At 43.7% G+C, this 25,283-nt stretch overlaps 1 protein-coding gene and 1 pseudogene across 1 annotated transcript; one reads left to right on the top strand and one right to left on the bottom strand.

Moving 5' to 3' along the window:
- The first annotated feature begins 5,500 nt into the window (after window positions 1–5,500).
- Window positions 5,501–7,183, top strand: LOC140897489 (olfactory receptor 10A7-like; annotated as a pseudogene).
- Window positions 7,184–11,757: 4,574 nt separating this feature from the next.
- LOC140897740 (olfactory receptor 11A1) lies at window positions 11,758–12,738 on the bottom strand. The gene has a single exon (XM_073310739.1). The coding sequence runs from the start codon at window positions 12,736–12,738 to the stop codon at window positions 11,758–11,760; it is 981 nt and encodes a 326-aa protein (XP_073166840.1).
- Between the last annotated feature and the right edge of the window lie 12,545 nt (window positions 12,739–25,283).

Raw genomic sequence — 25,283 nt, 5'->3', positions numbered from 1 at the left:
AGCTAGGCGGGACAGCTTGCTTAGACTGGCAGCCGGTGACCATTCCCACCCTCTTGGCTAGTTTCACATGATTGGCCAAGTCTTCCCCCAACAGCGCGGAGATGGTATAATCATCATAGACTGCAAAAGTCCACGTTCCTGACCAGCCCTTGTACTGGACAGGCAACTTGGCTGTAGGCACATTGAAAGAGTTCAACTTGAGGGGTTGAATTGTCACTTGGATCTCTGGATCAATTAAATTGGGGTCCACTGAGGAAGCATGGATAGCTGACACTTGTGCTCCGGTGTCCCTCCAAGCGGTGACCTTCTTCCCGCCCACACTCACAGTTTCCCTCCACTCCAAAGGGTATCTGGGAGGTATCTGGGCCTAAGGACCTCTGGTGTTATTCCGGTGCAATGAACTGTAATCTGTTGCGGTTCATGGGGCAGTTGGCCTTTACATGCCTCGGCTCGTTACATTTAAAACATCGTCCAACTGACGGGTCACTGGGGCGAGGTGGGTTGCTGGAGAATGGTGTGGCCGGATGATAAGGTGTCTGGAGTATTCCTTGGTGTATAGTTGGGGCCTTGGGCTGCCTCCAGTAGTAGGGTGTGGTCTGAGGTTGTTCCTTCTGGCATCCGCTCCAACTGCGACCAGGGTTGTTCCTCTCTCCTCCCTCCACCTGTTTTGTTCTGGCTTGCCCCGCCTCTCTGGTGGTCTGGGACTGCTCGTATCGATCAGCATAAGAATTAAGACTTTCTGCTGAGTCCATTTCCTTATCCCATAAACATTGTTTTATTTCTTCCTTGGACATATTCAGGAATTGCTCCTGAGCTATCAACTCACACATTCCATCAAAGCTAGTGACACCCCTTCTTTGCACCCATTTCTCTAACAGATCCTTCATCTGGTTTAGATAAGCCACATTACTTAGTCCAGGCCCTCTCTTAAGGGTTCGAAATTTTACTCTGTACGTTTCAGATGTAATTTGAAATTGCTTTAAAACAAATCCTTGATCTTATTATAGTCAGAAGCCTCATCAATAGGCATCTTATTGAATATGTCCAGAGCTCATCCAGTTAATTTTGCGACCAATGTGGTCATCTTGTGAGCTTCAGGAATTTTAAGGAGAGTGTTAGAGAGAGAGTTAGAAATAAAACAAACAAACAAACAAAAAACTTGGCTTGTCAAATATATATATATATATATATATATATATATATATATATATATATATATATATATATATATATAGGTTGTGCTGTAACAGGATACCTATGTTGTCTGATAGTGATTGTCAGCCTACAGAAAAATCCTTAAAAAAATCCCTAACACCAAGGTGCCACAAGTACTCCTTTTCTTTTTGCAAAACCCCTCTAGTTGCTCTTAGGTAAAAAACAACTTCAGGTCTTTGAAGACTTGTGAATTTCCCTGCAGGAGGTTAACTACCCTGCCTTTAGGTAAAGAAAACTCCAGCTCACAAAAGACAATTCCCTTTTGTCTCTGCTCTTGCCCCCAAGCAGAGAGGAAAAAAAACCTCTAACTGCTTTCAGCTTAAAACCTGCTTTCCAGCAGCCCAAAGGAAAAAAAAAAACATTTCCTTTTAAAAAATCTGTGCTTCTGGTTCAAAAAATCTCAAAATGATTTTAAGTTAATCCCACCGCTCTGCCACCGTGTCAAGGTTCTTTCCCCACTCTGAACTCTCGGGTACAGATGTGGGGACCTGCATGAAAACCCCCCTAAGCTTATTTTTACTAGCTTAGGTTAAAACTTCCCCAAGGTACAAACTATTTTACCTTTTGCCCTGGGACTTTTTTGCTGCCACCACCAAGCAAATATAACAAATATATAATCGGGAAAGAGCCCATGTCAAGGTTCCTCCCCCACTCTGAACTCTAGGGTACAGATGTGGGGACCTGCATGAAAAACCTCCTCAACCTCTCTTTACCAGCTTAGGTCAAAACTTCCCCAAGGTACAAAATATTCCACCCTTTGTCCTTGGATTGGCCGCTACCACCACCAAACAAATACTGGTTACTGGGGAAGAGCTGTTTGGACACGTCTTTCCCCCCAAAATACTTCCCAAAGCCTTGCACCCCACTTTCTGGACAAGGTTTGGTAAAAAGCCTCACCAATTTGCCTAGGTGACTACAGACCCAAACCCTTGGATCTGAGAACAATGAAAAAGCATTCAGTTTTCGTACAAGAAGATTTTTAATAGAAATAGAAGTAAATAGAAATCACCTCTGTAAAATCAGGATAGTTGATACCTTACAGGGTAATTAGATTCAAAACATAGAGAACCCCTCTAGGCAAAACCTTAAGTTACAAAAAAGATACACAGACAGAAATAGTTATTCTATTCAGCACAATTCTTTTCTCAGCCATTTAAAGAAATCATAATCTAACACATACCTAGCTAGATTACTTACTAAAAGTTCTAAGACTCCATTCCTGGTCTATCCCCGGCAGAAACAGCATATAGACAGACACACAGACCCTTTGTTTCTCTCCCTCCTCCCAGCTTTTGAAAGTATCTTGTCTCCTCATTGGTCATTTTGGTCAGGTGCCAGTGAGGTTACCTTTAGCTTCTTAACCCTTTACAGGTGAGAGGAGTTTTTCCTCTGGCCAGGAGGGATTTCAAAGGGGTTTACCCTTCCCTTTATATTTATGACAGCCCATTTGGAAACGTCTTTCCTGCCAAAATCCTCCCAAACCCTACACCCCCTTTCCTGGGGAAGGCTTTATAAAAATCCTCACCAGTTTCCATAGGTGAACACAGACCCAAAGCCTTGGATCTTAAGAACAATGAAAAAGCAATCAGGTTCTTAAAAGAAGACTTTTAATTGTAGAAAAAGTAAAAGAATCACCTCTGTAAAATCAGGATGGTAAATACCTTACAGGGTAATCAGATTCAAAACACAGAGAATCCCTCTAGGCAAAAGCTTAAGTGACAAAAAGACACACACACACACAAAGAGGAATATACATCCATTCAGCACAACTTATTTTCTCAGCCATTTAAACAAAACAGAATCTAACGCATATCTAACTAGATTGCTTATTAGCCCTTTACAGGAGATCTGACCTGCATTCCTGCTCTGGTTCCGGCAAAAACAACACAGACCGAGAGAACCTATGTTTCTCCCCCCCTCCACCTTTGAAAGTATCTTGTCTCCTCATAGGTCATTTTGGTCAGATGCCAGTGAGGTTATCTTAGCTTCTTAACCCTTTACAGGTGAAAGGGTTTTTCCTCTGGCCAGGATGGATTGTAAAGGTGCTGACCCTTCCCTTTATATTTATGACAGCTGCCTTTTGGGATGTACAATAGCATCTAAGCAGGTTAAGCTACTCACTCCCACTGAATGACCACGGGACTTAGCCACCGAGCTCATTTAGGAGCATTGATAAATTCCCATTGGTGCCTGTCTCCATCTTTGTGATCCTGGTGCACAGATAACACAGAAGCTGGGCTGAAATCAGGGAATGCTGGGGGAGATCATAGGCCCCATGCTATGTGAGGGTCGGACTGGAGGGACAGAATGGCTCTTTTGCCTTCATCAGCTAGGCATCACTGCACTTGCCCCTGGGCCTCTGCTGCTGAGCTGTGCAGGGCTCCAGGGAGTGAGTCCCACCCACCCTTAGGAAATAGACATGAATAAATTACCTTCCTGCAGCATCAGTCCTTTAATGCCAGTGATGCTCAATGCCAGCTACACACAGCTCATCTGCAGAGAGCAACAGGTTTGAGTCTAGTTCTGGCAGTGCAGTCTCAAAATGAAGGGGGAAAGAATTCTCAGATGCATGTGCTTTTCGCTTTTAGATTCTGGTACAAAGATAGATATTGACCAAAGAATCGTAGTGCTGGATGACTGATTGGATCATGCATTGGGGAAAAAATCCACAAAGATCAGCACAGTAAGTTTGCTTTTTCAATTAACTAGGTTTGGGGATGAACATAGAGGGAAAATTAAGAGGATAAATATGAATTACAATCTGAACTCGTTAAGACTTTTACTCTCAAATTAATCAGATGCCTACTGCTGATTGGAATTTTTCCATCCTCCAGGAAAATTTTGACTTTTCACTGAAAATCCCAAATAAATTCCCCCCCCCCCTCAGTTTTTGGCAAATGAAAACTTTCTGCTGAAAAGTGAATTTTTTTAATCAAAAAAACCAAAAATGTTTGTGTTTTGAGTTTTCAGTTTCTTTAGTGAACAATCCAAAATGTTTGGAGAAAAGCAGACAGATTCTGAGATTTGTTGTTGTTTAGCTGAAAACCCAGTCTCGATTAAAAAGAACACAGCTGAAAATTTCCAGCCAGCCTTAAACCTCAAAGAAATTGGAGAACATTAATATTGCCTGATAAACCCTTAATTTCAAACCATTATTCTATTGCATCTGTGTGATTACTCTTTCAAATGGATAGCTGCGTGGAGGTAACAGCTGAATAACCAGTAAAGTTGACAGCTCACAGACTATGTTTTGTACAGACTAGCCCCTTTCAACCCTGGGTTAGAGTTGAGCCAAGCAGACAACCCCTGTCTATCCTGACCCGTTCAAGGACATACGGGAGCTCACCATGAATAGAAGTCAGAGCTCCTGTCCTAGCTTCACACTTCTGCCGGCTGAGTATACTTGGTGTCAATGGGTGTGCAGAACATACACATAACAAGACATGGGGCTATGTTTCCACAGGTATTTTGGCACCTAGTGGGACTTTCAGAAGCACCTAGGAGCTTATAACTTGTTGATTTCAAGGGGTGTTGAGGGCCCTGATGCTTTTGAGAATCTCACTAGGTGCATCAATACATTTAAAAATCTGCCCCCCGTCCCCTCTCCGAAAGCCCTTACAGTCCTAGTAGACACAGCAGAGAAATGGAGGGAGGGGAAACTGAGGCAGAAAGAGGTGAAATGACTGGCCCAAGGTCACACAGCAGGTCACTGGCAGAGACAAGAGTAGAGCCCAAGTGTCCTGGCAACCCCTACACCACACGCACAGAGTAAACAATACAACACAGTGATAATGGAGGGATACTCTTTGTCCACTGTTACACGCCGGCCGAATTTCAGCTGGGAGTTGGTGCCATAAATCAATTTGGAAGCAGACAGCTGGCCGTCTAGGCAGAGAGCTTGGGGTAGAAAAATCACAGATGAGCTGCTACTTAGAACGTTGTGTGTGTCTACGTGGGAATCAGGCTGTGTTTAACAAGTAACATCGTGGGCCAAATCGTCAGATGGGGTAAAGTAATGAAGCTCTATTGACTTTAAAGGATCTGACCCAATTTACAATAGTGTGATAACATGACGGACTGATTGTCAGATGTGAGGAGCACTACCAACACCTACTCATTGTAAGTGACGAGTTCTGTGCACCTTTGATATTCATATAATGAGATATTAGAGAAAGAGGAATCAGGGCAATTCCCTCTGTTGCTCTAATCCTGACCATGGTCCTTCTCATTCCCCCTGCAGCCATCACACAGTGTACTGAGGAAGAAAATGTCCAACCAAACCACCATGACCGAATTCCTTCTCCTGGGGTACTCTGATGTTCCAGAACTGCAGATTTTATACTTTGTGGTGTTTCTAGTGCTTTACCTGGTATCCCTACTGTGGAACCTTCTCATCATCACAGCCATAGCTCTTGGCCACCACCTTCACACCCCCCTGTACTTCTTCCTGATGAATCTGTCCATCCTAGACCTCGGCGCCATCTCTGTCACCATCTCCAAATCCATGGCCAACTCCCTCATGAACACAGGATCGATTTCTTATTCTGGATGTGTTGCCCAAGTCTTTCTCGTCGTCTTCTTCGCTTCAGCAGATTTTGCTATACTGACCATCATGGCGTACGATCGATATGTCACCATCTGTCAACCCCTGCACTACGAGACAGCTATGAACAGAAGAGCTTGTGTCCAAATGGCAGCCAGTGCTTGGACCAATGTTCTTCTCTACTCTGCAGTACACACTGGAAAAACCTATTACCAGAAACAAACCTATTACCAGAAATATCCTTCTGTGGAGGCAACATGGTGCATCAGTTCTTCTGTGGTGTCCCCCAGCTACCCTTTGTCTTTAGGACACTGACAATCAATCAGGTTCTTCAAAGAAAAACTTTATTGATAAAGAAAAAAGTAAAAGAATCACACCTGCAAAATCAGGATGGAAGGTAACTTTACAGAGTAATACAAAGATTTAAAACACAGAGGATTCTCCACTGGGCTGAGCTTGAAAGTTACAAAAACAGGAATAAAACTACCTTTCTAGCAGAGGAAAATTCACAAGCCAAAACAAAAGAGAATCGAATGCAATTCCTTGCCTTACCTACAATTTCTGTAATTTTAGATGGATTCTTCCAGGTATGTTTTCAAGAGATATTGCACCTGCTTGGTCTCTCCCTCCATCCAGAGAGGGAACAAAACAAAGAGAGCCACAAACAAGCCCTCTCTCCCCCCACCCCAGATTTGAAAGTATTTTCTTTTCTCATTGGTCCTTCTGGTCAGGTGCCAACTAGGTGATTTGAGCTACTTAACCCCTTACAGCTAAAGCGATTCAGTACAGCCACCAAGGAGGGATTTTGTGCTACTCTTTTCTTTATATTTATGACACTGCTACGTGGCCATATGCAACCCACTGAGGTACAGGCTCATCATGAACAGGACGGTCTGCCTTTCATTGGCAGTTCTCTCATAGTTCAGTGGTAATGTGGTGTCCCTAGAACAGACAGTCCGGGGTTTCACCTTGCCATTTTGTGTCTCCAATAAGATTAACTATTTCTTCTGTGACATTCCCCCATTGATTAAACTTTCTTGCATTGACACCTCTCAGTATGAAATGCAGTTGTTTACAACTGCTATATAGGTCATCTTCATGCCATTTACCCTCATCCTTGTGTCCTACATCTTTATTATCTCCACCATCTTAAAGATGGCATTGGCTGAAGGCAGACACAAAGCCTTCTCCACCTGTTTTTCACACCTCATTGTGGTGACACTGTATTATGGGAGCAGCAGCCTGATCTATTTAAGACTCATTAACTTACCAGACAGCAACAAAGTGCTATCTCTGATGTACACAACCGTCACACCCACCTTGAACCGCTTTATTTACAGCCTGAGGAAGAAGGAGGTGAAAGAGGCTCTGAGGAGAATATTGCGGGACATGATGAAAAGAAAAATATTTTCTCATAGAAAGTAATTTGGGTACACATCTTTTTTCTGATGTCAGTTACACAACTGTGCAAATCTGGAGTAGCTCCTTTGAAGTCAATGGCATTCAATGCTATGGTTGAACTGGTGTCGAAAAACTGCAAAAAGAAACACATAAAATGTTACCGTTCTGTCAACTTTTTGTGTGCATTGGAATTAGAAAATCTGGGCAAAAAAAGTCATCAAAGCTTCAGAAATAATGATCATCTCTGTAGCTGATTGAAACACTGAAAAAATCACATGTGTATATGATTGTCTTCTAGATACCTGTATTTATTGGGAAGGGCTTGCATGGATCTGGGAAGGGCATGTGGACAGCATCACGTCTCGGTTCATTGCCCCTTTAGGGTTAATGTTGTCCAAATGCTATTCATTTAATCATGAATGTCTGTGATTGGTTGACTGTGGCAAGGTAAGCTGGTGGTTCAGTCATTCCTTCATGGGATAGGTGTCTATATCTGAGGAAAGTTCCTCCTTAACTGAGATGATGCGGATCTGAGGTGGGCGGAGCATTGCTGAAGTGAACACTTGACCTGTTCTGTGAATGGATAGAGATTCCCTGTTCTTTCTGGGGATAATGTGAAAACTCTTGATGTTGAGTAGAGCTGGTGGGAAAATGAGGATTTTTTCTGTGGAAAATTGTATGGGAAATATCCCCATTAGAAAGATTCCTGTCTGGAAATTCCAATTTTCCTGAAAGAAATTTTGAAACCATAGGAAAGTATTATGGGAAAGCATTGGGTTTTTTCACACTTTCTTCCTGTTTCCAAACTATTTCCACCGAACACTGACTATTGTTAAGTGTTGAAAGCATTTTCTTTAACAGTGAAAGTATGCTTTATGTCTGACAGTAATATTTTCAACCCTTAATTTTTATTTTCCAAATGGCAAAAGTTAGAGGAAGGTCAAGAAGTAGGGCCTTTTCCCCCGCACTTTCTTACCATTTTCCAAATTTTGCCATTTGCAAAATATCCTGCTGGGGGGAGGCTCCTGGGCTGGGAATTTCCCAGGAGGCGCAGGGAGCTGGGTGCCCAGTGGACACTGGGAGCTGCGTGCCAGTCAGTGGGTGACACTGAGAGTGGGGTCTATCTATCTATATGGCTGGCTGGTAATTTGATGTATTGTCATGTTTTTAAGCATGTTTTTAACATTTTATAAAATGTTCTTATATGAATTTAAAATAAAAAAACCCAACAGTAACAACAACGATAATAATAATAATTAATCATAGAAAATCAGAGTAGTTAGCACAACGTGATTTGGGGGCAAAATATTTTTTTCTTTATTTGTATGTTAAATTCCCACGCAACCATTTGTGGTGTTCTAGAAATGCTAAATAAGAATAATTTTCTGTTTGATCTTCCTGATTACAAAATGGGGAAAATGATAACTATCTAGCCATGTGAAGATTAACACTTTGATATTCTGACTGAACTTTCAACATACTAGCCATGATTCAGCACCCTGCTTTATGTCAGCACAATAGCTTTGATTTCAGGAGTTTCGATCAATGTGTAACTGGAGTAACACACAAATATCTCAGAGCCATTCTGTAAAGGTCTCAATCAATAGGTCTGGTAGCAGCAGACCAGGTGAAAAGGAACTAAAATTCATAGTATATGAGTGGCTTCCTGCTTCAATGAATGAAAAAGACTCCAGTAACCTCTAGTTACCCAGGCTCAGATCCACAAAGGGACTTAGGCACCTCAAGACTAGATTTAGGCACTTTTAGGCACCACTGCAATCCACAAACACTCGCTCTGCTTCCACTTAACTCTGTAGGCACCTACACTTACTTCTGGGCAGATTCTTAAAGGTATTTCGGTGCCTAGTGGGATTTTCAAAAGCCTCTGAGCACCTAACACTCATTGAAATCCCTACCTTTAAAAATACCTTTAAAAATCTGGACCTAGGCACCTAAATTTGCACTGTAAACAACTCCCAAAGTATCTTATTTTGTGTCTCTGGGCGTGCGTCCGTGGAAGCCCCAGCATGATCCACAAACCTGTGAAGATGGGTGTTGCCCAGCTTATCTCACCTGCGAAACCTTTCCCAGTAGGCAGGCTCTGAACACACATAACTCTACACAAAATGGCCAGAGGGACACAGGGGTGCTGGAATAGGGGGAGGCAGGGGGCCACGGCCCCATCACTTTTTACTGGCCTTAAGGGCAAGTGAGAGGCGGGAGGCGGCAGAGAAGAGCGAGCAAGGTGCGGGGCCTTCAGGAGAAGAGGTGGCGCCGGAGCAGGGCCTCGGGGGAAGGTGCAGGATGAGGGTGGGGCCTCGAGGGAAGGGGTGGAGTGGAGGCGGGGCCTTGGGGGAAGAGGCGGTGTGGGGCCGGGGCCTCAGAGAAGAGCAGTGTGGGGGCAGGGCCTTGGGGAAGAGGCGTTGCGGGGGCAGGGCCTCTGGTTGATGAGGAGAAGGAATTAGCACAAGGATCTTCCATCTCTCCAATGACTGACCTGACCACTGGGATACAGAGTCACTTTTGCTCACTCTGAGGCCCAGTGCATATTTAATTGTTTATATACAGTACAACAGCTTCAACAGGAGAGACTGGAAGAGCACCACATTGGGATATCCTTTAGTTAGGCTTGGCAGAATTCAATTTTTATTTTTTTTATAATTTCAGCGTATAATATCAGTGTGTACTTTTAAGCATTTTTTTCTATTTTTATCAATTTTTGCATTTGAGTTTTAAGTATTGTTTTTTCCAGATTTTTATTGATTTAATCAATAAAATTAAATTAAAATCAATTATTTTATTTGATCAATCAGAGGTGTGGGAAATTGTGAGGGTGAGTCACACAACAGAGCTCCTCAGACAATAATTCTTTAATGACAGGAGATATTGGTTTTTAAAAGTTAAAGCTTTACAACCATTACAACACACGCTGACAACATCACGTGTCAAAATATACAAGGCAAATATCCTTAAATCAAACTCTAATAAATTCTCAAGCAGCATTTTTCTTACTTTGCCTATCTGTAAATTTCTATTCTTGGCAACGGAAATATTTTTTTCATTCTTTTTTGTGTGTACTGTAAAATTGATGTGTATGGGACATTTAGAGATACAAATCTAATCCTTCAAGCCTATCTTTTCCCCAATGGTTAGAGCATGTATCTAAAATGTAGAGAACCATTGTTCAATTCCCTTCTTCCTCTCGGGCAGAGGGGGAAATTGAACTGTGGGTCTCCCACATTCTTAGTGAGTGCCCTAAGCAGTGGGCTAAAGTTTATAAGAGAGGCCTTCTCCTCTCCCTGCTATTTGGTATGTGGTTGGGCTTGCTCTGAGACTGCCTACCAACTGAGGTATGCCACATGTTGTGATAGGCATGTGTAGGGTACATGGATCTGGAAATGTGTGTTGTGGGGGGTTTTGACTACTGTGGCAGTGGAGATATGCTGGCAGGTTTTGCATCTGTTGTAATGGCAGGGGCTGGTGCCGCTTTGAGTTGGTGGCTCCTGGTGTGTGGGGAGCTTGCTTCTGATAATGAGGTTGGAGAGGTTGCAGGGGTGTGTTTGAAGGCCAGAGGAGGGGGTTCTGGAAAGATATCATTCAGGATGTGGTCCCCAGTGAGTATGGGTTGTAATTGTTTCATGATACTTAAATTCATAAATCTGCTACACAGCAAAAATCATGGCCTTAATTATTAAGTTGTAACCTGTAAGTTGTAATGCTGTAAGTTTCACTGGTGATAGGGGACCGGTGAAAGTAAAGCGCTGGTTTGTGTACTCACTCAATTCCTGAGGCAACAGAGAGTGTTTACACTACCAGCACTTCCATCCCCGATGAGAGCAGCGCTGTAGGGCAGCTATCCCAGAGCTGTAAGCTTCACTGCAAAAAGTCATTAACAAGAGTAGACAGTCCAGCAGTTTTAGCGCAAAAAAGGGACTTTTTGCCCTTTAAATAGTAAGTGTAGACATACCCCAACCCTTTTTGTCCTGTGACTGGAGAGGTGTTAACTGCCCACTTCACCTTGAATATCCTCTTGCAACGTGTTAAGGCCTTATCTGTTCCACATTTGTATGCAGCTGTGACATGCCGAGTACCTGTCCCCGATCTCAAGAAGACCTCTGTGTAAATTCCAAAGCTTGTCTCTTTCACCAGCATAAGCTGGACCAATAAACGATATTACCTCACCTACCTTGTCTCTCTAATATCCTGGGGAAAAACACAGCTAAAACAACACTGCAAACATCGTATACCTCGCGTAGACCTGCTGCACTGTAGGGAACTTCATCACGAATAACCCCCTTAAGTCCTCACTGACATCAGTGGAGTTCAGTTCAGGTTGGGCTGGACATGCTCTGCCCATCTCGCAGTGCAGCTCCTTTAGCTCACTTTACCCCAGGCAGATCCAGGTCCATCCAGACCGTGCCTTATGAGTCAGCGAATACCTGGCGCTGCAATCATTACTTAGAAACTGGCCTTCCTGCACACCAGGGGTCTCACTGTAGGTAATAGAACAGCTCGAATAATTCAGGGCTCCCACGTGCGCTGTGGTTTGCTATATTACACCACTTGATGAGCTCCCATTATATCCATTTTATTGCAACTTACAATAAATGTTGAGAAGAAAGTTTGTGATTGGTTATAAAAGCCATAGTCTTACTTAGAGCTTTTCTCAGGGCCTCCTTGACCTCCTTGTTTCTCAGGCTGTAGATGAGGGGATTGACCACGGGAGTCAGGATGGTGTAGAAGACAGAGAACACTTTGTTCAGTTCTCGCAGTGCAGCAGTGTCTGGGAGCATGTAAACAACAAACAGGGTCCCATAGAAAATTGTCACCACGATGAGGTGAGAGGAGCAGGTGGAAAAAGCCTTTTGCCTCCTAGCGCTGGAAGAGATTCTCAGGACAGTGCTGATGATAGCCATGTAAGATGCCAGGGTTAATAGAAATGGGGGAAGAATGAATATGAAGCAGACAGGGGAAATCACAAGAACCATCAAGCTGGTGTCGCTGCAGGACAGTTTTATCAATGAGGTGTAATCACAAAGGAAATGGTCAATTTCATTGGGGCCACAGAAAATCAATTGTGATAGCCAACATACTGTGATGCTGCTGACTACAGACCCACTTAGCCAAGACACAGCTGCTAGCTGGAAGGAAAATCTACTATTCATGCAGGCTGCATAATGCAGTGGTTTGCATATGGCTAAATACCGATCGTAAGACATCACTGATAAGAAACAACATTCTGCAGCTAACAGAGAACCAAAGATACCAGATTGTACCAGGCAGCCACGAACAGAAATGGATCTGTCCCCAGTCAGGACACTGGCCAGCATCCTGGGCAGGATGGTGGAGGTGTAGCAGGTCTCCAAGCAGGACAAGTTACCCAGGAAGAAGTACATGGGGGTGTGAAGGTGCTGATCGGACACAACTAGTGCAACAATGAGGATGTTCCCAGCCACTGTCACAATGTAGATCGCCAGAAACAGCAGGAAGAGAAGAATTTTCAGTTCATGGAGATTCCCAAAGTCCAGGAGGATAAATCCTGTGATGGACGTTTGATTTCTCTCCTTTGTGTCTGCCATGGATTCTAGCAAGAAAAGTAATTTTTAAAAAAGTAGTAATAATAGCTTGTGAAATATGACATGAAACAGGTACCTTTGTGGGGAGGGAGTTACTTTGTTAGTCTCTAAGTTGCCACAAGTACTCCTCTTCTTTTAACAAAAACAAATTTATTTGAGCATAAGCTCACCGAGAAGGCCTCAGCTGGAGGACTAGGTTCAGTTTTGGCAATCACAGAATAAGAAATATGTGGACAAATTGGAGAGAATCTAGAAGTGCGCAACAAAACGATAAAAGGTTTAGAAAATCCAACCTATGAAGCAAGGTGGAAAGAACTGGGCATATTTAGTCTAGAGAAGAAAAAACGGAGGGGGAACCTGATGAGCCTTCAAACATGTAAGACGTTGTTACAAAGAGGACAGGGATCACTTGTTCTTTATGTCCACTAAGGGTCTCACAAGAAGCAATCAGCTTTATCTGCAGCAAGGGAGATTTGGTTTAGACAGTAGAAAAACTTTCTAACTCTAAGGATAGGGAAGCCCCAGAACAGGTTACAAGGCAGGTTGTGGAATCCCCATTATCTGACTTTTTAAAAAGCAGCTTAGACAAACACCTGTCAGAGATGGTCTAGATGGTCAGCACAGGAGGCTGGACTTGGTGTCCTCTCAAGATCCTTTGCAGCCCTTCAGTTCTATGATTCATTATTCTACTTCCTTCTCACACACATATCTGCATTTTTTACTGATACCTTAGTTAGTGATGAATTTGTATGTGAATTTTGAGTTAAGCAGTACAATAGTAGTTGTTTGTTTGTTATTCTATGTCTTTGTTTAGGGAGTTTTAACAGAATGACTAGCCATGCAAATATGAGATACAATACAATATTCATTTTAATACTTGCCTATTTCTTCTTCATATCCGCAAGACACTGCATTTTTTGCCGTCATATTGAACTGTAAACTCACGTGTTTTAGGGTTTCTTTTATCTTCTGTAGCTTAGAAATCACTCTGATGGCAAATGAATGAAGTTAGATAGATAGGTAGATAGAGAGATGAAGGAGAGACAGAGACACTGCCAGATAGACAGGCAGAAATAAAGCTAGACTGTGGAGGGAAGGCTAGATAGCGACAGATGGGCAGACAGAGAGTTAGCTAGCTAGATACCTCATTGAAGATTTCCTATTTTAAGGTTTGTTCCTCCTACTGAATATGTGGCTTTTGTGCAGTGAATGACTGGGGAGGCAGAGATTCTCATAAATCCTCACAAATTCCTGCCATCTAGCTCTGGCTAGGGCTGACTCTGAGTAAACCCAGGGTGTTCTACACACGTCTAAAACTGTCTGTTCAGCTTGTGTCTTACAGAAACACAGGATCTCTGTTACACATTACCTTTACCTTTACCTTCTGTGAATCTTGTGAGAAAAGTTGTGCTTCCTCAAAAACAGGTATAATAAAAGCTGGAGTCTCGGAAGTTATCTCTTCATGCAGCCTTTCAGAGATCAGGATCCAGGATCCAGAGTCTATCACCATCTTCTTCATGGACCACAGTCAAAAGACCTAAGAGTTCTACAGAGGATCCCCTGTTCTATTCTCCTGCTTGTCACAGCTGGCTTTTATCTGATCCCAGAAACTGAATGCCTTCTCTGATTTGTTATATGAGAGTGAAACAATTCCCTGGAAACTTATGCTAATGGGAATTTACAATTGCCGCAAAGGCAGCGTTAATGCTCCATTTTATTTTTAGAACTTACAAACAAGTTTAATACATGAACTCCTAACCTCAGAGAGAAAGTTGTGGAAATAGGACAACTTCTAGCTTCAAAGGAATAGTTACGGAGATAGGAAAATGTCTAACATCAAAGGAGGTGTTTCTCTTTACCAATTCTAAGGGACATAGGAATTGCCATTCTCGAGGAGGCCAGTCATCCACCTTGTCCACTCTCCTGTCTCTGAATTAGCTAGTACCAACTGCTTTAGAAGAGGGTTCATAGATTCAACCATCTTAGGAGAGCAGGGACATTGAATCACCTTCCCTGTACATAGCAGGACATTACATTTCAGCCAGTTACCCCTGTATTTAGCTCAATACCATGTGTTTGGTTAAAGCAACTTTCAGAAAAGCATCTGGTCTTTATGTGAAGATATCAAGAGTTGGAGAATTCACCACTTCTCTTGGTAGCTTGTTCCAATGGTTAATCAACTTCTCTAGAAGTGTGACTCCCTGGCTGGCATGCCTCCTCATGGTTGCACATGGCATAGTTTTAGTTGGGGATTGGGCCTGCGTTGAGCAGGGGGTTGGACTAGATGACCTCCTGAGGTCCCTTCCAACCCTGATATTCTATGATTCTATTATTCATAGCAAGGTCATCTTCTTCTTTGGCATTCCTTGCTCACTGTCACTCTGGCTGTGCTGTGATCTACTTCTCGTAACTCAGCCGTCCAGCCAAGTCACATATATTCCCATCCAATCTGAGGTAAACCCAGTCTAGCTCCTCAGTAGTCCAGTGGCTTCATGCCAGGTCTTCAGGCTGATTTCAGGCTTTATTGGCCTTCCAGCTCATCTCTGGGGGGCCTTTGTGCCACCATCCTCGGGGGGCTGGGAGGGGAACCCAGGCTTACTATCTACTCTGGGTACCCTGTAGTAAGCAGTTCAGCTGTGTCTATTCACACCCTTTGCCTCCTCCTGGGCTACTTTCTAACTCAGCCTGTCATAGAATCATAGAATATTAGGGTTGCAAGAGACCTCAGGAGGTCATCTAGTCCAATCCCCTGCTCAAAGCAGGACCAACACCAACTAAATCATCCCAGCCAGGGCTTTGTCAAACCGGGCCTTAAAAGCCTCTAAGAATGGAGATTCCACCACGTCCCGAGGTAACCCATTCCAGTGCTTCACCACCCTCCTAGTGAAATAGTGTTTCCTAATATCCAACCTAGACCTCCCCCACTGCAACTTGAGACCACTGCTTCTTGTTCTGCCATCTGCCACCACTGAGAACAGCCTAGCTCCATCCTCTTTGGAACTCCCCTTCAGGTAGTTGAAGGCTGCTATCAAATCCCCCCTCACTCTTCTCTTCTGCAGACTAAATAACCCCAGTTCCCTCAGCCTCTCCTTGTAAGTCATGTGCCCCAGCCTCCTAATCATTTCTGTTGTGCTCTGCTGGACTCTCTCCAATTTGTCCACATCCCTTCTGTAGTGGGGGGACCAAATCTGGACACAATACTCGAGGTGTGGCCCCACCAGTGCCGAAAAGAGGGGAATAATCACTTTCCTCAATCGTCTGGCAATATTTCTACTAATACAGCCCAATATGCCGTTGGCCTTCCGGGCAACAAGGGCACACTGCTGACTTATATCTAGTTTCTTGTCCTCTGCAATCCCCAGGTCCTTCCTGCAAGGAAACTCAAGAGGGCTCATCTGGGATTTGAACCTGGGACATCTTGCACCCAGAGTGAGTGAGACTCATACCCCTTGACCAATGAGCCTGGCCCTTAGCCTTTCTCACAGCTCCTTCTCAGGCTCCCTCCTCCACAGATCCCAGAGGGAAAGAGGATTCGTTATGGTGAACAAAGCAAATGTACAGGTCCAAGGTGGGGTCTATCTGCCCCAAAGAGGATCTGGTACTTTCTCCCCATGAAGGAACATATAGGTTTTAATCAAGTCACCTCTCAGTCTTCTTTTTGATAAGACTGAGAGGTGGAACACCATGACCCCATGGAAAGTCCCCACGTATCCTCATCAGTTAGCGGTTGGCTTAATACGGGATAAGTGCTCTGGTGAATCTGAAGCAATAAATAATTTATCACTACAAGCAGTAACGTCCTGGAGTCGTAACCCTGCTTTCCTCGTTTACCCAAATTTAAGGGAACTGGGCACTATAGTTTGGTACGCAATGTTGCACCCAAAATCTTACTCACATAATGGACTGAGCAGAGAAGCTGAGGAGCTCTGAATCAGATTCCCCTTTGTTCTCTTGAGTGACCTTGATAATAACTTGCATATCACCCCCATCAGTGGGATAAATACATTAACATATAATGATTAGAGCTGGTCAAAAATTAATCTTATGGAACAATTTTCCACTGGAACATTCTCTTTGGACAGAAGAGGAACTTTTCATGGGAGTGTGTTGATTCCATTGAAACTTTTAGTGGACAACAGGCAGGCTCCTGGTTGACTTCAGCTTGACTGCTGCCTGATTCCTCGGCTGCCCGGATACCTATGCTGTCTGGCTTCCCAGCTGTCCAGCAGGAAATGTAAATTTTAATGAAATCACATTTTTCAAGGGAAAAATCTCTCATGTGAAAAACAGCCCTTGAAAGAAGTTTTAAGGGGAAAACTAAAGGCAGATTTCCTCTAGCAATGTTAACTCTGCTCCGCTGGGAATGCCAGTCTTCTGTCTCCACCATGGATCATACTAACCCCTCCCTGCACACAACTATACTACATCAATATCTACAAATTATGTGGATAGGATAGGAAAGGGTAGTTTGGTAAAGTGACGTATAAATAGTGTGGCCACCTCTGGAGTGCCACTTCGTGACTTGGGATGACTCTGCGGTGCCTGGCCTCCATTTCCTTTCTTGTTGCTCCTCAATAACTCCACAAAGGCTCATGTGTCCCTTCTTGTGGTCTGGCTTATTAACATATGTCAGGCTTCCTTCCCCACTCTGAACTCTGGGGTACAGGTGTGGGGACCTGCATGAAAGACCCCCAAAGCTTATTTTTACCAGCTGAGGTTAAAACTTGCCCAAGGCACAGATTTCCTTCTGCCCTGGTTTCGCTGCCACCACCAAGTGATTTAACAAACAATTACGGAAAGGACCACTTGGAGTCCTATTCCCCCAAAATATTCCCCCAAGCCTATACACCCCCTTTCCTGGGAAGGCTTGAGAATAATATCCTAACCAATTGGTTACAAAATGATAAAAAACCCTGGGTCTTGGAACCATGGAAAAAATCAGTTAGGTTCTTAAAAAGAAGGATTTTATTTCAAGAGAAAAAGGTAAAAGAATCACCTCTGTAAACTTAGGCTGGTATTTCACCTTACAGAGTAGCAGAAAATTGAAAGAGAACAGAGGAACTCCCTCGAGCCTTAGTTTCAAAAAGTTACAACAAAACAGGGATAAACCTCCCTCTAGCAAAGGGAAAATTCACAAGTTGAGAAAACAATGGTAAACTAATACACCTTGCCTGATGTTAGGGGGCTTATTCCTTCACTCGCTTACTTCCCTGGGCCTTCTCACATGAACAGAGAGCAACAATACCCAAAGTCCAAAGGTGCAAATAATTTGATGTTTATTGGGGTGAACTTCCAGCAAGCATGATTCCACTTTCCTTCCTTAGTGTCCCCCACTCCCAGCTCTGAGACCACAGAGGGTTACCTGTGTCCCTGTTCCCGTTCTCCCCGTTAGCAAAACATGATTCCAATTTCCCCACCCCCATTCTCTGTTCCCATTCCCCCCTTACTTCCTGACTGACTGCAGACTGTATAGTAAAACTTGAGTTCTGCTTAGCTATACCTTAGTTTAATTTCAGTAAAATGATTGGTTAACTAATCCTAACATATTGTAACACGATTATTTAACCAATTATATCCCAGCACCTTAATTTGTACACACCCGGCAAAATTAATTATACAGCAGACAGAAACAATCACAGAACCAGACAGCGATTATACAGACAAACAAAAGGGAAATGGGAACTACAATGACAGAACAACACAGAAATGAGGATTTCACATCTCAGCTACTGAGAAGTGAGTTCTTGCCAGAGAGGATGCTATCAAACTAAGTTTCCTTTTATACCTTCTAGGCACTTCCCTTTCTCTGGAGGTGATAGGAATACAATCCTGTCCTGATAATGCCTAGCAATAGCATTGACAAGGTTCCTTCCCCACTCTGAACTCTCGGGTACAGATGTGGGGATCTGCCTAAAAACTTCCTAAGCTTACTTTTACCAGCTTAGGTTAAAACTTCCCCAAGGTACAAACTATTTTACCTTTTGCCCTTGGACTTTCACTGCCACCACCAAACATATATCTGGGTTTATTTTTATTAGGAAAGCGTAGTTTGGAAACGTCTTTCCCCCCGAAATCCTCCCAACCCTTGCACCCCACTTCCTGGGGAAGGTTTAGTAAAAATCCTCACCAATTTGCATAGGTGACCACAGACCCAAACCCTTGGATCTTAGAACAATGAAAAAAGCATTCAGTTCTTGAAAAGAAACATTTTAATAGAAGAAACAGTAAAAAGAATCACCTCTGTAAAATTCGGATGGTAAATACCTTACAGGGTAATCAGTTTCAAAACATAGAGAATCCCTCTAGGCAAAACCTTAAGTTACAAAAAAGACACACAGACAGGAATATTCATTCTATTCAGCACAGCTATTTTCTCAGCCATTTAAGAAATCATAATCTAACACACACCTAGCTAGATTACTTACTAAGTTCTAAGACTCCATTCCTGTTCTGTCCCCGGCAAAAGCATCACACAGACAGACAGAGACCCTTTGTTTTTTTCCCTCCTCCCAGCTTTTAAAAGTATCTCGTCTCCTCATTGGTCATTTTGGACAGGTACCAGCGAGGTTACCTTTAGCTTCTTAACCCTTGACAGGTGAAAGGATTTTTCCTCTGGCCAGGAGGGATTTTAAAGGTGATTACCCTTCCCTTTATATTTATGACAAGCATCTTATTTCAATGTGACTAGGTTGGGATGTGAGGATGTGACTGTTCGCTTCCCAGTTTATGGCTGCCTCTGCTGCTTAGCCAAAGGCCTTAGCCTAAGAACAGGGCCTCTTGCTGCCACAGTAAGAGAAGGGCCTTACACCAGCAGAAGTGATTTTGATTCTTTCTTTTATACCTCTAGAACTAGCTAAGTGATAAAAATACACCTACATTCTTAGAGTATAGGCCTTTACAGAAAGGCCTGAATATCTATATCCTAATATACCCCTATGGTTATGACAACATAAAATTCAAAGTAAGTGAGCTGTAGCTCACGAAAGCTTATGCTCAAATAAATTGGTTAGTCTCTAAGGTGCCACAAGTACTCCTTTTCTTTTTGCGAATACAGACTAACACGGCTGTTACTCTGATAACTGTGATATGTGACCCATCACTTAAATCAGCCTGTGGACAAATGACTGCAGGGTAGCTAAAGTAATGCTGATTTTTTTAAAAAGGCTCTAGAGGCAATCCTGACAATTACAGGCTGGTGAGCCTAACCTCAGTACCATGCAGATTGGTTGAAGCTCTTTTAAAGAAGAGACTCGTCAGACACATAGATAAACAAGATAGGTTGAGGAAGAGTCAGTATGGCTTTTGTAAAAGGAAGTCGTGCCTCACCAATCTATCAGAATGCTTTCAGGGAGTCAACAAGCATGTGGACAAGGGTGATACAAGGAACTTGGACTTTCAGAAAGCTTTTGACAAAGACCCACACCAACTGCTCTTAAGCAAAGTAAGAAGTCATGGGAAAAGAGGGAATGTTCTCTCATGGATTAGTATCTTGTTAAAAGACAGGGAACAAAGGGTAGGAATAAATAGTCAGTTTTCACAATGGAGAGAGGTAAATAGCTGCATTCTCCGGGGATCTGTACTGAGACCTGTGCTGTTCAACATGTTCATAAATGATCTTGGAGCGACCAGTGAAGTGGCACAATTTGCAGACAATCCAAAATGACTCAGGACTGTTAAGTCCAAAGCTGACAGTGAAGAGTCAAAAAGGGATCTCACAAAACTGGGTGAATGGGCAACAAACTGGCAGATGGAATTCAATATTGATAAATGCATAGTAATGCACATTGGAAAACATAATTCCAACGATACATACAAAATGATGGGGTCTAAGTTAGCTATTACTACTCAAGAAAGAGATCTTAGTGTCATCATGGATAGTTCTCTGAAAACATCTGTTGAATGTGCAGTAGCAGTGAAAAAAGTGAACAGGATGTTAGGAACCTTTAGTAAAGGGATAGATAATAAAACAGAAAATATCACAAGGCCACTATATAAATCCATGACATGTGCAAACACCTTGAAAACTGTGTGCTGTTCTGGTTGCCCCACAAAAAAAAGACACATTAGAACTGGAAAAGGGATAGAGATTAGGGGGCATGGAACAGCTTCCATTTGAGGAGAGAGAAAAAGACTGATATTGTTCAGATTAGAAAAGAGAGGACTAAGGCGGGATATGATGAACATCCATAAAATCATGAATGCTGTGGAGAGAGTGAACAGGGAAGTGTTATTTACCCCTTCACAGAACAGAAGGACCAGGGGTCCCCCAATGAAATTAATAGGCAGCAGATTCAAAACAAACAAAAGGAAGTACTTCTTCTCACAACGCACAGTCAACTTGTTGAACTCGCCAGGGGATTTTGTGAAGGCCAAAAGTACAACTGGCTAAAATACAGAATTAGATAAGTCCATGGAGGATAGGTCCACCAATGGCTATTATCCAAGATGGTCAGGGACACAACCCCATGCTTTGGATGTTCCTAAACCTCTGACTGCCAGAAGCTGGGACTGGACAACGGTGGATGGATCATTCGATAATTGTCCTGTTCTGTTCATTCCTTCTGAGGCAGGGTTCTGACTATTTGGCATTATTTTGTAAGCAGAGTCAGAATGAGCTCTCCCCTGACATCTGTGGTGAGCTGTGGAAAAGGACTTCAGGGCTGTTCTCATTTGCATGGGCACCCCCATCCAGTCTAACATGACGGGACTGCTTGCTCAAATGGCCACTTTGGCTGCTGTGGGATCCCGAGTCTCTTTGTTATTGGGGCAGGAGTAATAAAGGGTTGTTATCCTAGTTATGTGAATCAAGGACAGTAGTACTGTACTTGGCACCTTATGACTGAGGGACTCACCCTCAACTAAGTAGCATTCACTAGGTGAGGGGCATGGGTTCCAAAGCACAATGAGTTAAGAGAAAGAAGTGACACTAACATTGTTTGCCTGTTGCCCTAAACACCAATTTGCTACTTTGTCTCACCACTGTGTAATAACAGAGTTAATGTAGACTCAATTAGGAGTCTTGTTAAATGTTGTAGAGCTGAAATCAGTGATGCTAAGGTTTCAGCATTAGACCTACTTTGGGCTAGTGGTTGTGGTGTGTCGTAAATATAAAGGGAAGGGTAAACACCTTTAAAATCCCTCCTGGCCAGAGGAAAAACCCTTTCACCTGTAAAGGGTTAAGAAGCTAGGATAACCTTGCTGGCACCTGAACAAAATGACCAATGAGGAGACAAGCTACTTTCAAAGCTGGAGGGGTTGCAGAGAAGCAAAGGTTCTCTCTCTGTGTGTGATGCTTTTGCCAGGAACAGAAAAGGAATGGAATCTTAGAACTTAGTAAGGAATCTAGCTAGATATGCGTTAGATTCTGTTTTGTTTAAATGGCTGAGAAAATAAGCTATGCTGAATGGAATGTATATTCCTGTTTTTGTGTCTTTTTGGAACTTAAGGTTTTGCCTATAGGGATTCTCTATGTTTTGAATCTGATTACCCTGTAAGGTATTTACCATCCTGATTTTACAGAGGTGATTCTTTTACTTTTTCTTCTATTAAAATTCTTTTTTAAGAACCTGATTGCTTTTTCCATTGTTCTTAAGACCCAAGGGTTTGGGTCTGCGTTCACCTATGCAAATTGGTGAGGATTTTTATCAAGCCTTCCCCAGGAAAGGGGGTGTAGGGCTTGGAGGGACATTTTGGAGGGAAAGACGTTTCCAAGCGGGCTCTTTCCTGATTATATATTTGTTAGACGCTTGGTGGTGGCAGCAAAAAAGTCCAAGGGCAAAAGGTAAAATAGTTTGTACCTTGGGGAAGATTTCACCTAAGCTGGTAAAAGTAAGCTGAGGAGATCTGTACCCTAGAGTTCAGAGTGGGGAAGGAACCTTGACATGGTGACAGAGCAGTGGGATTAACTTGAAATTATTTCGAGATCAATTTGAGATTTTTTGAACCAGAAGCACAGATTGTAAAAGGAAATATTTTTTTTTCCTTTGGGCTGCTGAAAAGCAGGTTTTTGGCTGAAAGCAGTTAGAGTTTTTTTTTTCCTCTGCTTTGGAGCCAGAGCAGAGGCAAAAGGGAATTGTCTTTTGTGAGCTGGAGTTTTCTCTACCTAAAAGCAGGGTAGTTAACCTCCTGCAGGGAAATTCACAAGTCTTCACAGACCTGAAGAAGTTTTTTTTTTACCTAAGAGCAATTAGAGGGGTTTTCTGCCTATTTGCCTGGAGACAAAGATGTTAGGGGTTTTTTTAAGGATTTTTCTGTAGGCTGACAATCACTATCAGAAAACATGGGTATCTGGACAGCACAGCAAAATTTTACAAGCCAAGTTTTTTTGTTTATTTTATTTCTAACTCTCTGGTGTAAAGTTAGTTAAAAACAGAGAGGCAAACATGACAGAGCCCAAAACAGAAACAGCCAAAGAGGCTGCCCACAGGAGAACTATGGAGACAAAGGAAAAAGAATGGAAGCATGCTGAGGAGGAAAGGGAGGCTGCCCACAGGAGAGCTATCAAGGCAAGGGACAAAGAACTGGAGGAGAAGGAAAAAGAGAGGAAGCATGCACTGGAGATGGAGAAGGCAAAGGCTCAGCAGAATAAACCAACAAACCCTAGCAATCCTTCTCCAGGTACCACTTCCCATCCCAGAAAGTTCCCCACCTACAAGGCAGGCGATGATACCGAGGCCTTCTTAGAAAACTTCACAAGGGCCTGCCTTGGGTACAGCATCTCTACAGGCCAGTACATGGTAGAGCTGAGGCCGCAGCTCAGTGGACCCTTAGCTGAGGTGGCAGCTGAAATACCTAAGGAACACATGAACAAGTATGAACCCGAGCATTCCTGTCGGTGGTTCGGAGCCCTAAGGTGGAAACCAGACGTGTCATTTACCTGACATGCCTACCACATTGTGAAACATTGGGATGCCTGGATATCGGGAGCAAGTGTTGAATCTCCAGAAGATTTGCCCTTCCTAATGCAAATGGAGCAGTTCTTAGAGGGTGTTACTGTGGAAATAAAAAGATACATCCTAGATGGGAAACCCATAACTGTAATCGAGGTCGGGGAGATTGGAGCCAAATGGGTGGAGGTGGCAGAAAAGAAAAAAAGTGGTTGTAGTTGGAGCAGATACCAGAAGGGACAACCCCAGACCACACCCTATTACTGGGGGCCGCCCAAGGCCCCACCTGCCTCCCAAAGAAACCTCCAGACACCTTATTGTCCCACCACCCCGTTCTCCAGCAACCCGCCTCGCCCCAGTGATCCGTCAGCTGGACGATGTTTTAAATGTAATGAGTTGGGGCATGTAAAGGCCAACTGCCCCAAGAACCCCAACAGATTACAGTTCATTGCACTGGAATCACACCAGAGGTCCTCAGGCCCAGATACCTCCCAGATAACCTTGGAGCGGAGGGAAACTGTGACTGTGGGCGGGAAGAAGATCACTGCATGGAGGGACACTGGAGCACAAGTGTCGGCTATCCATGCTTCCTTAGTGGACCCCAATTTAATTGACCCAGAGATCCAAGTGACAATTCAACCCTTCAAATCCAACTCTTTCAATTTGCCTACAGCCAAGTTGCCTGTCTAGTACAAGGGCTGATCAGGAACATGGACTTTTGCAGTCTATGATGATTATCCCATCCCCATGCTGTTGGGGGAAGTCTTGGCCAATCCTGTTAAGCGAGCCAAGAGGGTGGGAATGGTCACCCGCCGCCAGGCTAAACAAGCCGTGAGGCCTAGCTCTGTTCCGGAAACTTCTACAAGGACCCGGTCAGAGGTGATGGACCCGGACCCCAGGCCAATGTCTCCAATAGCAGTAGTGGATCCAGTGCCAGAGACCCAGACAGAGCCAGTCCCAGAACCAGAACCAGTGGAACAACCAGCAGCAGACCCATTGCCAGCACTGAATCCAGTACTTGCAACCCCAACACCAGAGGGACCCAGCAAACCTGAACTGGTAGCAGCCGATAACCCTACATCAGAGGCTCAGCCGGAGCCTGAACCCCAACATAGTGCACCAGCTGAGAGCGGTTCACAGTCAACGGAAACAGCCCCATCCCCTACATCGCTTCCAGAGGGACCAAGCCTAGGTCCACAATCCAATGAGAAACTATTGTCTCCAGCATGAAGGGAACAATTCCAGACTGAATAGGAAGCAGATGGAAGCCTCCAGAGAGCTTGGACAGCAGCATGGAGCAACCCACCGCCTCTCAGCTCTTCTAATCAATCCAGGTTTGTTGTAGAAAGAGGACTTTTATACAAGGAAACTCTTTCTGGTGGACACCAGGAAGATTGGCAACCTTAGAGACAGTTGGTAGTTCCAACTAAGTACTGGGTCAAGCTCTTGAGCTTAGCCCACGATCATCCTAGTGGCCATGCTGGGGTGAACAGGACCAGAGACCATTTGGGGAGGTCATTCCACTGGGAGGGGATGGGCAAAGATGCTTCTACCTATGTCCGGTCTTGTGAGGTATGCCAAAGAGTGGGAAAACCCCAAGACCAGGTCAAAGCCCCTCTCCAGCCACTCCCCATCATTGAAGTTCCATTTCAGCGAGTAGCT

The sequence above is a fragment of the Lepidochelys kempii genome, chromosome 14 (genome assembly GCF_965140285.1).
Source record: "Lepidochelys kempii isolate rLepKem1 chromosome 14, rLepKem1.hap1, whole genome shotgun sequence".
NCBI lineage: Eukaryota > Metazoa > Chordata > Testudines > Cheloniidae > Lepidochelys > Lepidochelys kempii.
This window is presented reverse-complemented; position numbering and strand designations above follow the sequence as displayed.